Source organism: Dreissena polymorpha, chromosome 3 (genome assembly GCF_020536995.1).
Source record: "Dreissena polymorpha isolate Duluth1 chromosome 3, UMN_Dpol_1.0, whole genome shotgun sequence".
NCBI classification, from domain to species: domain Eukaryota; kingdom Metazoa; phylum Mollusca; class Bivalvia; order Myida; family Dreissenidae; genus Dreissena; species Dreissena polymorpha.
This window is the reverse complement of record NC_068357.1, coordinates 113,726,417-113,743,866: the sequence shown is the minus strand read 5'-3', so window position 1 is coordinate 113,743,866 and position 17,450 is coordinate 113,726,417. Positions and strand designations below refer to the sequence as shown.

The window sequence follows — 17,450 nt, the reverse complement described above, 5'->3', positions numbered from 1 at the left end:
GTATATCAATGTAATTTAATATATATATATTATTTTTATTTTATTTTGACATGTATACATGTAAATCACATCAAAAGCAGCACAAGTTTTTTGTCGTTTTTTAATGGATCCAAGGTGACTAAATAGTCCAGCCCTGCACATCAGGGGTCCTGCATTGCAAGTTAATTGCCTGCAACTTGTCCGGTACTAATGGGCAACTGTAAGGCAAAGTGAGCCATTTACCACAATTATGTTTCTCTGATAGATTTTTTGGCCGGCTCTCGCAACTGTCAGTTCTGTACCTGAACAACCGTTCTTTGACACTGAGTAAGTGGTCCTTCCCTGCTAGTTTTCCTCCACATATCAGTCTTTATGATAGATTTTGCTTATAATGACCAGGAGTTATAGAAATTGTGAAATGAGTCTTATGGCTTTAATATTAAAAGTTTCAAAATATACATTCACAATTAAACAAATTACTTATTAACAAAGCAATAGAAATATAAATGACCACAACATGTTGTTTTTGCTAATGTAAATATCAATAATGTGTGTTTGCATCCGTATATGAATTTACTGTTTACTTGTTTTTACATTTTACATTTGCTTATACAGAATGAAAAAAAACGCAAACGTGCACCACAAACCTTTAGGTAGAGCTACAACTTTGCCGGTACTTAACTGCAATATTTGTAAGCATTTCAATGATCCTTCAATGAGTACTTTAACGTTGCAGTGACACAAAGGATAAACAAAAAGGATATAGGAAATACGACAAAAGTCATGTATGAAATAGTTAAATTATATTTATTCTTTAAGGTACTCGCTTTTGCATTCTAAGGCTGCTATACACTGGCCCTTGCTCAAGCAGGGCGATTTTTTTCTTCTGAAGCAGAAGAATTCCCCTAAGAAAATATGACAGGGGAAATGTAGATAAGACTTTCTATTACATGATGCAATGCCATTTACGTTTAATGCTCAAGAAAGCATTGGAACATTTTTTTCTCTTGTCAATACTTTTCCCAAAAAATTGGAAAAAAAAATCTGATTATCATGTACATTTTAACAACTTTGTATCTCTCATTCCTTTTGATAACTGTAAATTGGTATACACCAAACTACACCTAAAGAAATATATATCGATTGCACCTTTATTTGAAGAACTTATATTGCTTTAAAAAGACGGGCGTTTAAACTTGGGGCCGTTTGTAAACTACGAAAATATTTACAAGTAGGTTGCCTGTAAGACGGGATTTATTTACCTAAAGAGTTTTCAAATAACACATAACACTTTGTAGTAAACCAGTCTTTATGACGCCATTATGTTAACAGCGTTAAGTGTCCCAAATACCATAAAAAGAAAAAAATGCGGAAAACACGCTTTTTCTTCAGAGAGAAAATATTCTGCATGTTTTGCAACAAAACAATTAAACACCGTGCATATATTGTTATTATTATTATTTTTTTACTATTATTACTATTATTATTATTATTATTATTATTATTATTATTATGATGATGATGATGATGATGATGATGATGATGATGATGATGATGCTGATGATGATGACGACGACTACGACGACGACGACGACGATTATTATTATTATTATCATTATTATTGTTATTATTCCTTTAGGTATATACACGCAAAACAGCATCTGACGAAGTTTTATGTTAACAAATTAACATGGTCACACAAAATATATATTGCGTTGAAAAGAGTTCTGTTAAAGGTTAAATGAATGTCAAAAACAAAGCGGTCAACGCTTTTGTCTGTTTTATTTTATAGACGGAAAGAAGTTCATTAAAGTTAGTCGTGTTTTTACGAAATCTTGATATATCCGCTTAAGCTGATAATGGGACTATATCGGACTTACGTTGAAGTTATGTGTTTGCTCTGAGATACTGGTTTGGGAATCATTCTAGTTCAATTAAGTCCTTTCATTTCTTACATACGAAGGTATTTAAAAATGGACATATCTCGATGACACATATGAATATTTGTCCGACATCACTCCGATGACTTGCAATATATGTATACTGAATGACACATGATTGATATCAGCCAACATAGGACCAACAGCAGGACACTTGCTGCTGAACACAAATATATATTATGAACTAAGTATTGGAATTTATTCAAAGTCGTTTTGACTGGAATCTTATCAAGTTAAAACTATCTGAAACATTGTTTATTTTATATCCATATTTTTATTTGTTTTGAATGTACAATGAAAATTACAGGTAAATTATCAATATATTGGTTTACATCATATGTATTGTTTTACTGATTTTAACATTTAAGCCAAGAACCGCAACAGCCATGACTTCCCAAAAAACTACGAGCAGCCTGATAACGGGACAAGGGCTCTTTTTGTTTGTGTGTCTGTCATTTACTTCTGTTTGTTTTAACGTAGTAAATTCGTTCATTATTCTTCACATGTATGTATTTAATTTTAAAATTAACTTTGATTTCCCCACAATATTTAATTATTGGAGCAATCATAACACGTTGAAGCATACTTTAAATACTGTTCCATCTGCTATACGACATATAAAAATTTGGTAAAATGGTATCCCCAAAATGGTATTTAAAGTAAAAGTGGGAGCAGTAAAATAAAATATAGTTATAATTAAATTGAATAAAATTCATCCAATAATATAATGCATCCATGTAAACATTATTTAAATTTCATTCCAAACATTACATGAGCATATATAAATGCAACAGCATTCATATACAACAATACGATATAGCTACTTTTAAAAGTCTCTTATACTAGAACAATGAAAATATGTAAAGGTACATAAACTAGTCTTTCATCAACTGCATAGTGCACATACAACTGTTGTACAAGTCACATATAAACGAGGTGAAATTTCCGTGTCATCACAATAAGAAAAATCATCACATCAAATTAAGAAGTACCTCTTCTACTGATGACTATATACGAATCCGATAGTACTAAATGTATTGTTAAAATGAACACCAGGACTATTTTATGTGTAAGTTTGAGAGTGATTTATTTTACTGCTACTAGGAACAATGGTGAAACTCACATTAGAAGTATCCAATAATCCGAAACCATAGAACTTTTTGTTCCAGATAAACCATGCCATACTATCCGATTAATTGTGCATGACACCATATCAAATGGAGTATATGTACATTTGAATCAACAACAAAGAAAAGAATTAATATTCATTAAAGATAAGCTTAATAAAATGCACGTGTATCTGGATGATTGCAATTTTACGTTGGGTAATTATTTACACCTGGGGTATTTGTATACCCGCTGTAGGAGCACTAACCATAAATGTCTCTTTATAGAAAGACGCCATCATGCAAGTAATGAGAGATATTGACAATCCTAAATACAAAACACCTTGCGTAGTTGAAACATACTATAGGATCACTTTACGGTCTCAATCAATAGTTACGGGAGATGTAATAGCTCATTCAGCCAAGCTGTAATCCGAGGGCAGGGATTTATCAGATGGATCGTCAGAGGAGACTGCTTAGTCCTCTCCAAGCAACACACGCGGAGGGTGTCTGTAAATACTTTGCATGCCTTCTTGCCCACAACAACATCGTCTGCATCGGCTGTAAATATTTACAAAGAAGGCAACATATTCAATTGCACATAATTTTAGCATAGCAAGCATACATTTACATATATTCAACATTCATTGTTGATTTTGCCTTTAAAGAAATTGTCTAGGCGCAACCATATAATTAATAACGTGCACGCAATCACAGTTTTAAATTGAGTTATTGACACTTTTTACTAATAAAAAAACTTACTTATGCCTATCAGTGGAATGGCGATTGTCTCAATGTGTTTCATTTTCCGACTGTTCCTCAGTTTTCCAAATATCGCGTCCATGGTCTGTTTGAAATACCTTTTATTCATCTCCTCTTCTCTAGTGTTCCATGTATAGGCCGCTGCGTGCATGATAATTATTTCGCGTTTACGTTCTGGATGCCAAAAGCATCGTGAAATGCCAATATTACCGGTTTGCAACTGCCCATTGATATCGGCGTAGTTAATTCGAAAAGCAAACTTGATACTGTTGGAAACAATTCCTCCAAAGTCTGAATTCCGGTACTCGGGACACACAATGGCATCAACATTTGCTTCGCGAATGTCGCCAGTTGTATATTTGATAAATGTATTTCCAAAAGTACAATCCCCATGGTTAGGATCTTCACCTTTCAAAGCAGCATCCGTTGATGGAAACATCATTAACTGGGTAAGTCTGATTGGAAGTAATGCCTTCAATTCCAGAACAAGTTTCATAGCTTTATCTTTGTCTATCTCAACGAAATAAATGTCTCTCGGGTTCGTGAAACGATTTGGGACCAGCCTGATGAATTCTGTTATTGCAGACGCGTACAGTCTTGCGCAATCTTTAATGTCTACCCCACCGGCGCCTAGAATATAAATTAATGAATGAACAGTTAATTCATTGGAATCTATTTATGTAATTAAATATAAAACATATTTATACAGCGAATTATGGCACGTAACACAGAACAACAATTTTAAACAAAATCAGTATCATGCAGATTGAGCCATATATGTAGTTTCTAGACTGTATATATGCGTTTTTGAGCTTTAACCCTTAGACCCATGTGTTTGACACACGTGACCCCAAATCACAATTGGCCTAGAAAATTGAGTCATAAATAATGTGGTTATAAGTTTTTTTTCTTAGAATTCACCCGGTGATCTATGTTTTAGATGCACGTGGCACAGATTCAAACTCGGGCTGAAAATGGTTCATATAAACACACTGACCATGTTTTATCCATGTAGATTCCTACATGCGGCCTCTAGAGAAGAAGCATTTTTCTCTCTAAATAGACCCAGTGGAATAGTGCTTGGACATTAATGATAAAATAAAAATTCTGACCAATCTTCATCAAGATTTGATAAAACAAATATGGCCTCTACATAGTAACGAGATACTACATGATGAGGCACGACGCTCTTCGAAGGACACTGGACATATTTTAATCACAATAGCTCATCATGAGAAATTTGTGCTCAGGTGAACTTATAATCCATATCATTAACAATCATACACACGAACCTGAGTAAACAAACGGAAATATAAGCCGTTCGATGTTCTCCTCTTGTGCTGTCATAAGACAGTCGAAAATGTTGGAAACGATGTTGCTCTGTCGCGTTTTCCTTTCACTTATTGGCCGAGTTGGGTGAAGTATTTTAGCATGCAAAGATCCACCAGTAGTTACTACGCATGTTGGTGCAGGAGGCTGTATAACACGGTCCAGAGCTGCATAGTAGCCGATGCCACCTTTCGCCCTCAATCGGTAAAACACGTTTCCTTTTCCTGCTAGCTTGCCTGATTTCAGCAGTATGACGGCATTGACAAGTCCAACATTGTCGTCGTCGAATTGTATGATATCTCCGGCGCATACGAACACATTGCGTGACTGTGATAAACAGAACGTTGCCAACAACTCCGTGTCGAGAATGGGTTCTTTTTTAATTGAAACAAATTTGTGTGATACCGGGAGATCCTGTTCTAACAAGAAATCATCCAAAGCTTTATTTAATGTCTCCAGATCTTCTTGATTTGAAGCAAATACAATAATTTTGGAATGATCAATACATTGTTCCTCAATTACGGGCACTGCAAAGCGGAATGTTTGTTTAATTTCTTTACCGCTTAGGAAGGGTTTCAGCATATCTGGACTACATTCTACCTTTAGTTGTCTGTATAAACGTTGGTTGAAATGCAACAATACGTCTGTCAGAATTGATTTCTCGGATTCAGATAACGGGATTGCTTCAATACATCTGGTATCATCATCGTATGTGGAATAGCACCTTTCTTTCAACAAGAAATTGAAATATCTGTAATGGATCTTGTCGACATCTGTTGCAACAATCGCTGGATCACCTTCTGTAAATGTACTGTTTTCATAAATACTAATATATGTACAGCTTAATTTTTGCTGTTGTTCATAAACCTTCATATGTAACTTTACTGCACACCTATTGATAATGTGTTATCCTTTAATATATTAAAAGAAATACATGCAGCATAAAAGGCAATTCAATTGTTGCAAACTAAGTTGTCAGTTGAATGGCCTACGTTACCTTTATACCGTGAGATTTTATAATGGTATTTAATTGGACAACAATCTAATGACTATCACATGATTACATGTACACGCTGTTTTTATTTACATAATACAAACTTTTTTGACACATTATTTTTATATACATGTATTTTCATCTTTTGCATTTTCATGTAATAATGTTTTGATGGCTTTTTCTGTTATGTGCATTTACATAAAATTCTTTATTTCGTATATTTGTAAGTGGATTGCATGCAAATCAAATTCAAAACAATGGCTGTGAAAACGAGTCTCGCTCCTTTTCTTTAACATTGTATTGTCAAAAAGCGAGTTATACATTCCAAATCCAAGCGATTATCACGACTCAATTATTGAGCGATTAATCCAATATCATGCTCGCAATTTACAGTTCTATAGTGGTTATTGCTGTTTAGAAATATGTATCGTCATTTTACGTTAACCATCTTTTAATAATCACTATCATTATTTCAGGAAAGATATGATAACCGTAAATATAATAGTGTGATCAGCGTGTTAAATATATTAGGAAAGTAGGAAAGGAAAGTGTCGCTAATGAAAAACAGTGTAATTTAGGCTATTGCTCTTTCGGTGAGACTGTAAGTCAATGTATTCACACCAAACCTAGTTTAATCAATTTTTATATCATACCCTTCTGAACAAATGACCAGTTAGTGACCATTAAGTGTATATTTGGGTCAAAATTTATATGAAGACATGTGAAAATTACGTACTCCACATGGCCGCATGCCGATTACTTTAGTGATCCAGGGATATCTGTTTTGATAGTTAAAATTAAATAAAGTTTATTCTAGACAGCACGTATATAATATTGCTCTTGATAAGAAAATAAAGCAATGAATTGTACGTGGTTGTGTGTGTACCGGGATTTATAAAACAATGACTGATAAATCTACGGTGAGCCCACACGGAGACGCTTCAATACTTTAAAAAGCACTTTATTATTTTTTGGTATATATAAAAGGACATTTCAAAATACTTAGGTAGTACATACAATTGCCCCCATTTATTTAATTCAACAATTATTTATGTAATTTCTTTTTTAGCTTATTATGTACGGAAATGTATAATTGCTCAATAGGCAAGTCTATCTTCCACATCGGCAGCATCTTTCTCGATTCTTGTCATCAATCGTAGCAACTAACACATAATTCGATGTTGGGAATTTAGAATGGTCTATTTGTCATATGTACATACGTCCTTTATATCCATATACACACATTTCTGTGTAATTTGACAACTTGTTGATGAGGAAGTAGCATTTTAAATCGTTGCGGTTTAGAAACATTTAGGTAACCATATCTCACGGTAAAACATAATAATTATGATGTTATGCGTTTGAATAAAATATACTGAAGCGGACATTAAATCAACAAGGACGAATGCGCAATACACTTATTAATAATACAAACTTGTAATGTTTGGTTGAAGCATGTGCTTGTTTGTACTCAAGTGGTCGAATCAATAGATAAGAACTTGATTATAAATCTTGTCAAAACGTACTTCAATAAAGTAATCAAGTAGATAATACAACAGATGCCAATAAAATTATAAAAAATACTTTGTTACATTGTCATTTATATTTTTAGACATTTAAATAAACAAACTTATCTTGTTTGTACGATTTATTTTATTTTACATTGTCATTTCAAGCAGTCAAATTATAACCGATGATAAATGAATAATATTTGGTATTATGTTTGATACATTAGTGGCATAACATTTATTTTGTATGTTAGTACAAAATTTGTCGAATGTCGTACAAAGCGTTAGAATTAATTACCATACATATTACATTTCCCTTAGCAACATAAATTCCCGTACAAGAATAATCTTATCCACATTACCATTTTCTTACAATGAATAGTATTTTTGGAAATCCTTTCCGAAATTAAAATAAAAACGAGTTTTTGATACATTTTAATGTTTTTGGTGCTTAGTATTGCTTTTATTTGCAAAATACCCTTTTCTCAGCAGATACGTATAAAGACCATACATGTGTCTGTGCGTTTTTTTAAAATTTACCTTGACTTTTATATACTGACAAAATACAACAAGCATACAAATGTCATGTACCGATCAATGGGCTAAATAAATGAGCCTTGTTATGAGAAAACTGGGCTTAATTCATGTGCGTAAAGTGTCATCCCAGATTAGCCTGTGCAGTCCGCACAGGCTAATCAGGGACGACACTTTCCACCTTAACTTGATTTTCGGTAAGGAGGGACTTTCTTGAAACTTAAAATACCATAAAAGCGGAAAGTCTAATCTGGGACGACACTTTACGCACATGCATTAAGCCCAGTTTTCTCAGAAAGCGACTCAAATGATAATCTTACTCGAGCGATAAGATAAAATCTTACCTCCAGCCATATAGAAAACATACGGATTACTTGGATCGTAACAAAGCAAATGAATGGTTACACTGTACGGTATCCCTTTTATACATGAAACGGTAGACGATCGTACTATACACTAGATTGCCTACTACTGTACAATCTTTAATCGTTGCTTACCTGTCTAGTATAAGCTTCCTTGTGAACGGGTGTCGATTACCATGATGTAATGTTCGGTTTGTTTGAATAAGATATCGTGTGCACAGCCAATAAAGAACCATGATTAATTTCACGTTTGATTCTTTCAACACTTGTTTGTTAAAAAACAACTATGTTTTTGCAATTCTATGATTAAATAAATTAGAATGCGACGTTACCTTAACTACGGGGATATTAGCTCTCTTGAGCACAATGTGCTAAAGGTGAGCTTTTGTGATCGCCTTTTGTCCGTCGTGCGACGTGCGTTGTGCGTTGTGCGTCGTGCGGCGTCAACATTTGTCTTGTTAACACTTCCAGAGTCCAAATTTATTGTCCGATCTTCATGAAAGTTGGTTAGAAGATTTTTCCCAATGATATCTTGAAAAATATGGCAACCAGGGGGCGGGCATTTTTCCTAAAATGGCTATATAATATTTAGTATATATGACTATAGTAAAACCTTGTTAACACTCTAGATAGAGGCCACATTTATTGCCCGATCTTCGTGAAACTTCGTCAGAAGATTCGTCCTAATGATAGCTTGGAGGAATTCGAAAATGGTTTTGGTTGGTTGAAAAACATTGCCGCCAGAGGACAGGGCATTTTTCCATATATAAATGTAGTAAAACCTTATTAACACTCTAGGGGCCAAATTAATTGTCCGATAATCATGAAACTTGGCCAGAAGATTTGTTCGAACGATATCTTTTACGAGTTCAAAAATGGTTTGGATTAGTTGAAAAACATGGGCTCAGGGGCCCGGGTATTTTTCCTAATATGGCTATATATGGCTATTGTAAAACCTTGTAAACACTTTAGAGGCCACATTTATTGTCAGATCTTCATGAAACTTGGTCGGAAGATACGTCCCATTGATATCTTGGATTAATTTGAAAAAGGTTCCGGTTGGTTAAAAAACATGGCTGCCAGGGGGCGGGGTACTTTTCCTTATATGGATTTATTTAAACCTTTTTAACACTTCCAGAGTCCAAATTGATTGTCCGATCATCATGAAACTTGGTCAGATAATTTGTCCCAATGATATCTGTGACAAGTTCGAAAATGGTTTTGGTTGGATGAAAGACATGGCTGCTTGGGAGCGGGACATTTGTCCGTATATGGCTATAGTGAAAACTTGTTAACACTCTAAAACTCTCATTTATTGTCCAATCTTCAAAAAAACTTGGTCAGAACATTTGTTCTAATGATATCTTTAATGAGTTCGAAAATGATTCTGGTCTGTTGAAAAGCATGGCTACCGGAGGTGGGGCATTTTTCCTTACACAGCTAATTTAAGACCTTGTTAACACTGTAGAGGCCGAATTTATTGTCCGATCTTCATGAAACTTGGTCACGAGATTTGTCCCAATGATATCTTGGGACAATTGAAAAATTGTTTTGGTTGGTTGAAAAACGAGGCCGCCAGAATTCGGTGCATTTTCCTTATATGGTTATATTAAAATATTGTTAACACTCTAGAGGCCACTTTTAATATCTTGGATGAGTTCAAACATTGTTCCGTTTGGTTAAAAAACATGGTCACCAGGGGTCGGTGAATTTTTCCTAAACTGGCTATAAATAGCTATATTTATTTAATAATTGTTAACACTCTAGAGACCACATTCATTGTCCGATCTTCATGAAACTTGGTCAGAAGTTGTATCTTTATGATATCTTGGACGAGTTCGAAAATGGTTCCGGTTGATTGAAAAATATGGCCATCAGGGGGCGGGGCATTTTTCCTTAAATGGCTATAGTAAAAACTTGTTAACACTCTTAAAGTCACATTTATTGTCCAATCTTCATGACAGTTGGTCAAAACATTTGTTCCATCAAGAATATTAGTTTTAATGATATCTTGTATTTGTACGAAAATTGTTCCGGTCTGTTGAAAAACGTTGCTGCCAGGGGGCGGGGAATTTATCCTTATATGGCTATAGTAAAACCTTGTAAGAGCTCTAAAAGTTACATTTATTGTTCACTCTTCATGACAGTTGGTCAAAACATTTGTTCCAATGACATCTTGAGCTGCACAGGACAGGTCCGTTCCTTGTATCTCAAGTGAGCGACTTTGACATTTTTATGCCCTCTTGTTTCAAATAAAGAGTACATAAAATTAGGCTAAGGTGTACTGATTTGACTTTGTTAACATTTGGTTGCGTTGCTGGGGTTACTTTTGAAATGTCACGCGTGTAATGATTTCAATCCGAATACATGTATGTGTTTCCTTCTCATTCCATATCGACTATATGATGATTATAAAGACAAATTCATATCGAGTGTTCTCTTTGAAATTCAATACAATTCAACGATGAAGGTATGAATTGCTTTTAATACAGAATTTGTTGCTGAAGGCATTTAACGCATATTGTCTCTATTATAAAACGTGTGGTTAAAAAGAATAAACCGAGAAATCCGCACATTAACTCACTCGTCCTTGTAAATGATCTAACATAAGATTAAACTCGAAGAGCAGCAGTACATAAAAGACCAAATTACGTTATTTTTTATCATTTTAATTCCAACAAAATTATAATTAATTCCAGCATCAACGTGTATCCTAAGCTAAGTAGTAAAGGCTTCTTTGACGTCCTTATCGCGGACACCATCCCTTGCCTCAATAAGAACGCAAAAACACAAAAGGTTGCAGACAACGGTTATAAAGGTTGCTACGATTCTGGTTTGTTTTGCAACCTATTCATAACGTTAAAGGCTACAGTAAACTTGCTATTTATTGCTGCCTTATATTGAGAAATAGTAGTCATGCTTTCCGATGTTAAAGCACTGAACAAATCAGATCTTGAATTATTTCCAAATTATTTTTTATCATTATTATGTCAATATGCGTTTAAAATATTGTTTAATCAATTTCAGATAATATGTAAACATGAAATTATTATACCCGCATATGGCAATACGCCATTGCCTTACACTTAACACTTCGATACGAGTAAAGAAATAATACTGTCGCATGAGCTGTATTTATGATCATGCTACATTATTTGTGTTGTTTATACAATCAATTTAGATAAGATATCATTAACACAGATCTGATTACAAAATAAATCCGCAATATTGAATACAATCAATGTTTAAAAATGTTTTTTTCATGCTAGTTCCTGTACAAGTTATTCATTAAAAAAACACGTGTTTATAAGCACTTTATTGAAGTATTGGATACATCGCTTGAATAATAAACAAACTATAATGGCGTTACGTATACTGTCGCAGCAAACAATGGCAGGAACATATTATATATTAGGGTCGTGCTCTGTGAAAAGGGAGTTTAATGCATGTACATAAAGTGTCGTTCTAGAATAGTATGAGCATGCATTATATTCACAATAAACAACAATGAGTAATTTGTAAATGATGAACGATATAATAAATTAAAATGTAATACTTTCGGATCTGATATCATACCGACAATTCAGATAGATTCGATGTGTAAAAGTAGAAATAGGAACCAGCGACTGAAAACAGTTTTATGCTGCTTAAAACATATGTCACTATACATGAAAAAAATGACGATGTTTAAAGATTCATAAAATGCGAATCAACGTAAGTAGGAAACAAAGTATCATGGAAGTTATTCATATAGAACCTCTGACTTCTATTCGTTTTAACACATTTGTGTAGTTTGAAACACATTTGTGTGTTTTTGATTTGTTATGACATGTTTCACATCTATTATTTTTTAATAACTTTCAGGAATTGTAATACATTCTACTGTTTATAAAGCAAAGATAATGAGTCGTTAAATAAGATGCGCGATGTAAAGGGTTTGTTTGCTATCTTGTAAGTGTATTAACGCAACCGCACATTCCTCTGTCCTCCACGAAGTACTCCATGAAAACCCAAGCGATAAGCAAACAGTCTTACATTTTGATGAAGTTATGATCACACAGGTAACTTGCTTCAATATTTTATGGATGATATATCTCTCTGTAAAGGTTTTCCTGTAACCAATCCGTGATCTGCTGACATTGGTTAATGAGGTGAACATACAAATGAGGTCCATCCGTCCTTGTAGAGCTGCATGCAAGGACGGCTTTAAGGAACACCTTGCATACCGTCTTGACCGCCGAGATGTCGTTAACATCAGCTGTAATTATCATATTTTCTTTGATAGAAATTGGTTGCAATGCTGAGATAACAAAACGTTTTAGATGATAATTGTAGGACATTATTTCCAAGACAACGACATGTACATGTTAACAGAACAGAGCTTGTATAATTCAACACACTGAAAAAGAATTGTACATAATTGTATAATGGGATGTTACATCTGTAAAAATTGTGATGCTTTAATGTGCAGAATGTTGTGTTATATCTGTAAAATGGAGATGCATATAATACGCAGAATGTTGTGCTACATCTGTAAATATGGCGATACTTTAAATATGCAGAATATGCATTAATTTGTTACTTACTGACGCCAATTAAAGGTATTGCAATGCTTTTGATGTTCCTGCTCTTGTGACGTTTTAGTTTTTCGAACACTTCTTGGATGCACATCCGGATTGCGTTTTTGGACTCCTCTTTTGTTGCATATGACCCTGCTTTGAACGTTACGGCTTCGATGTGGTAAACATATATATTGCGCTCACACTTTGGATGCAAAGAGCAAACGGAACTTGCAACTTTTCCTTTTCGAACTTTCTCGTCAATTTTGCCGATCTCTATTCTAAATGCAAATTTGATAGCATTGGAAATAAAGCCTCTGTAGTCAGTTTGTGTGTATTCAGGACAAACAATGACGTCAACGTTTACTTTGCCGATTGCTGCTCCGTATTCTACAACGATAGTTGTGTTCTTAAAAACATATTCCGCTAACACTTGATCAGATCGTGGAGCAATTGATCGTGGAACATTCATCAACTCCGAACTCTGCGTTGCCAACAAGCACCGGAGGTGTTGCATAATGCTGACGGCTTTTGGCTTGTCAATTTCAACAAAGAAAGTTTCGTAAGGTCCAATTAGCTGCGTGGGATACTCCCTAAAGAATTCGGTTAGTGCACATGCGTAGTGGTATGCGCAATCTTTTATATCCACTCCACCAGACCCTGAAAATACAATACGTTATATGGGTAAAAAGAAAGAACACTGCAGCAGGCGGTGTTAATGATAAAGCAATGTACTTAAGGATATTTTGTAAATCTCAAATTTCTTAACAACTGACTAGACGTATAACTTCTAATTACAAACGTTTAAAATAAACATTTGTAAAACATAGATTGAGGGCCATGTCATACTTATTCATCTCTTATTAAAGGAAATGCTTTTTCACAACCTAGACGTTTGATCTCTTACTCTCTTAATTTTCAAAGTGCCTTTCTTCCGCAAAGTGTAGTCTGTTTCCTGTTACAAGCACCAATCACATTAAACTCTGACTTATTAATCCAAAGCCATTTTTCAGTTACTCACACAGTAACTATACTACAATTGTACATGATATTTTATCTAAATGTTATCTTGAACTATGCGGGAAAAGACGTAGCAGGCGTTTTGTTTTCGTCATGAGTAACCTGGACATCAATTTATATAATTGTAGGTCGTTTTAAAGATCTGAATATGCAAAAACTATTTGCTTACTATAATTTATACGCACATGTACTTTAAATATGTAAATACCCTGGAAAATATCTTTATTTTGAAAATGTACCTGTTTTTGCTTTTTTATGCGTTCTATTCATCTGAGTACGAAGATACTTTTTTCTTATTACAATTTATACATACTTTAAATATGTTTGTACACTGGAATGTTTAGTTTGTTTTACTGTTGTTCTTTATAAATACTTTTTAATATTTTTTCAACACACAATTGCACGCAACTGTCTTATAGTTACAATATTCTTTTCAGTTTGTAAACTCTTAATGTCTGTTGACATGAAGCTGTGTTTTATTGTGTATAAATATTTGTTATGTAAATTTTGTTTATAAACAAAAGTAATATTTACACTCTTAAGAGTGTAATGTATAGAGGAGATAATAAGCTTTTGTAGAATATTTAAAAAGAAAACAATAAAACATCGTCTAAGGCATTAAGCATTAGCTCTAGATGCTGTGCAATATGTGTCAGTCATTCTTTAATCTATGGTAAAGGTACGGTGTTTCTTTTTCAAACTTCTATTCAAATTGCCTTGTCATTGTATGTCACTGTCTTCATTCGTATATATATGTAAAGTATGACACTATGACATTAATTGTTTTGCATGTGTACATCTCTGTATGTCACTGTCTACAATAATATGATAGTTTGTGTTGCATATGTACTTATATATGTATCTGTTTTTCAGTCTTGTAATAAAACGTGTTGAAAAAAGGTATCAAACGGAAACGAAATGGTCTACAGACAGCCGACCGACCGAGAGACATATAGACAGATGAAACACACTAATGCCACTAAATAATGGTCATATAAGTGGAGCACAATTTGCTTTAGAAGAGACATGTGCAAACATTTGGTACTAAGTGTTTGATGGTAAGAGCCGTGGTAAGACAAAGCAATATTAACTTCGAACAGTTATAATATCTCAGGAATACGAAACTTTTCCCGGTGCAATTTAGTAGTGTGCAAGAAACGTGTAAATCATCTATGATGATAGTAAGTAACGAATCTTATATGGCATTTATGTCAATGTTCAACATGTAGATTGTGTAAAATCAAGTTAGTAAAGCGGAATATATAACCGGGTTTGACAGGTGACTATCTATTGAACTTCACCTTTAAGTGTCTCAAATTATTAATACTAACGTTTGGTGAAAATATTTGACAATCTACCAACAAGTTTAGAGACGTATTTGTATTGATTGTGCTCCTTCGATCAAACGATACCACGTTTGATAAAAGTTAAATTGCAGATATGAAATGAGCACTCGAGAGAGTCCACTACTTGAACAAAGCGATTTAATCTTACCTGAGTAGACGAAAGGAAATACCAGTCGCTTTAATTTATTTCTTCTTGCGGCGGAGAGACAGTCAGATATGTTAAAGAAAATATTGGTTTGTCTTGTAGATTTTCCGTTAATTTGTCTTAATGGGTGTATAATTTTGGCTTTCAAACGACCACCTTTTGTCACTATACAAAATGTAGAAATTGTATCCACAGGTGTGTTTTTCGATAAAGAATCCTCATACGTATCACCACCCGCTTTCTTAATACGTTCGAATAAAATTCCTTTGCCATCAATTTGCCCAGATTTTCTGACAACAGCAGGATTAACGATCCCAACATCAGGTCCATCATAGTCAATTATATCACCAACACAGATACACATAACGTGTTTGGCAGTCAAGTAAAATGTGCCTAGTTTCTCTCCAGGCGTTTGAGAAATTGTATCGTAGTCTTCTGAATAGTCTTCTGAGTGTTGAAGGTACTGTCCATGTCGCCGCTGTGACGTCATGAAGCGTTCCAAGTGTTCAACTATCTTCTTAAGAGCATCTTCATCGGAGGAGAACAACGTAATTTTATGAACGCTTCTATCAGATTCTATGACCGGAAATACATTAGGATATCTTTCTTTGATATCGGTGCGATCTAACCATGATTTCACCGCTGCTATGTCGCAATCTACACATATCTCAGAACGGCAACGTTTCCGAAAGGTATCAAAAACCTCGTTTATATTTTTCAAATCAGAGTTTTCTGAACAATATGCCTGAATCGTCTTTCTTCTATCACAGTAATTCCACGGGCATATTTCTTTCATCAAAAACTCGAAGTACCCTACGTCGATTTCGTCAACGTCTTTTTCGCGCATTTCATGTTGTGTCCACTCTCCTGGAAGGGTGTTTATTCTTCTTCCTGGAACAGAATCTAAACAAAAAAGATGTACAATAATTTGCAATTATTTGTTTGAGAGTTAGGAACGTCAGATAGTTGTACTTAATTGTGTCACGCTGTTTTTATATCAATTTGCAAAAACTAAAATAAAATGGATTTCAATTTCATGACGTTTAAGTGCATTTTCCGTTTGCTTCTTGATAGTAATTGTATTTCATATATAATGCTATATTAATTATAATTTTTAAATGTATGCTTCACTTATATATTTATCTTTAAAATGTTTCCATTATTTATTTAAAACAAATAATGTCATGTAATTTAATACACACAAATAACACGTTGAATATTAGTAACAAACAAAACAACTGAACTCAAACTATACTTTATTGAAAGTATAAAATCTGTATGCTTTAGTAACTGTTTCAAGCAAAGAATTTTTCGAAATACATTTTTTTAAAGAACTTAAAATGATTTTTCAAAACCGAAAATATAGTGTAAAGTATTGAAACCTACCTTCAGCCATTTATGCAATCAATGGATATACAATATAGAGCATGAGGATAAATCTGTCACTTGCTATATCTATTGTGTAGATATATCTGCTGATAAAATAACTGTGTCAATACACACGCCATCCCACCTATCAGAACGACTTGAGAACTGTTGCATACGATGGATATTATGTCATCTTTTATCAAACTTTCAAAAACTTGTTTTGCGCGATTCGCGAGAAATGAAACAAATAAATAAATATTGACGTTGTGTGTAATACAATTTTTATTAGGCACTTGCAAAAACTAATTTTGCACGATTCGCGAGAAACGAAAAAAAAATGACGTTGTGTGTAATAAAATTTTAATTAGGCACTTTTTTGTTATGTTTCCAAATTAAAGCAAAGGCATCAAATCCCCATTAATCGGTTATTTTACAATAACAGAACATTTGTTTATACGTACCTAAACCAAAGCAAATGTATTGTTTTCTGATTTAAGG

At 33.9% G+C, this 17,450-nt stretch overlaps 2 protein-coding genes across 4 annotated transcripts in view; both read right to left on the bottom strand.

The window, feature by feature from the left end:
- Nucleotides 1–2,159: 2,159 nt before the first annotated feature.
- Nucleotides 2,160–8,775, bottom strand: LOC127871090 (uncharacterized). 2 transcript variants are annotated; one of them, XM_052413755.1, is made up of 4 exons: nucleotides 8,650–8,775; nucleotides 5,080–5,916; nucleotides 3,788–4,417; nucleotides 2,160–3,586 (listed from the first exon to the last, which is right to left on the bottom strand). In XM_052413755.1, exons 2-4 carry the CDS (start codon nucleotides 5,696–5,698, stop codon nucleotides 3,420–3,422), a joined length of 1,416 nt encoding a protein of 471 aa, XP_052269715.1. In that variant the 5' UTR covers nucleotides 5,699–5,916; nucleotides 8,650–8,775; the 3' UTR covers nucleotides 2,160–3,419. The 2 variants fall into 2 exon arrangements, with proteins under 2 accessions (XP_052269715.1, XP_052269714.1); XM_052413754.1 differs by lacking the exon at nucleotides 8,650–8,775 and adding an exon at nucleotides 8,497–8,640.
- Nucleotides 8,776–11,167: 2,392 nt separating this feature from the next.
- The window catches only part of LOC127871089 (uncharacterized), a 12,169-nt gene continuing 5,886 nt past the window's right edge, over nucleotides 11,168–17,450 (bottom strand). The window contains exons 1-4 of one of the 2 annotated variants that reach the window (XM_052413753.1): nucleotides 16,971–17,085; nucleotides 15,588–16,487; nucleotides 13,101–13,733; nucleotides 11,168–12,772 (exon numbers count right to left, since the gene is read on the bottom strand). In XM_052413753.1, coding sequence (XP_052269713.1) covers nucleotides 12,594–12,772; nucleotides 13,101–13,733; nucleotides 15,588–16,487; nucleotides 16,971–16,980 — 1,722 coding nt within the window. In that variant the 5' untranslated portion in view covers nucleotides 16,981–17,085 and the 3' untranslated portion in view covers nucleotides 11,168–12,593. Of the gene's footprint in view, nucleotides 12,773–13,100; nucleotides 13,734–15,587; nucleotides 16,488–16,970; nucleotides 17,086–17,450 lie in introns of those variants that run through there. The other variant, XM_052413752.1, reaches the window with a different exon arrangement.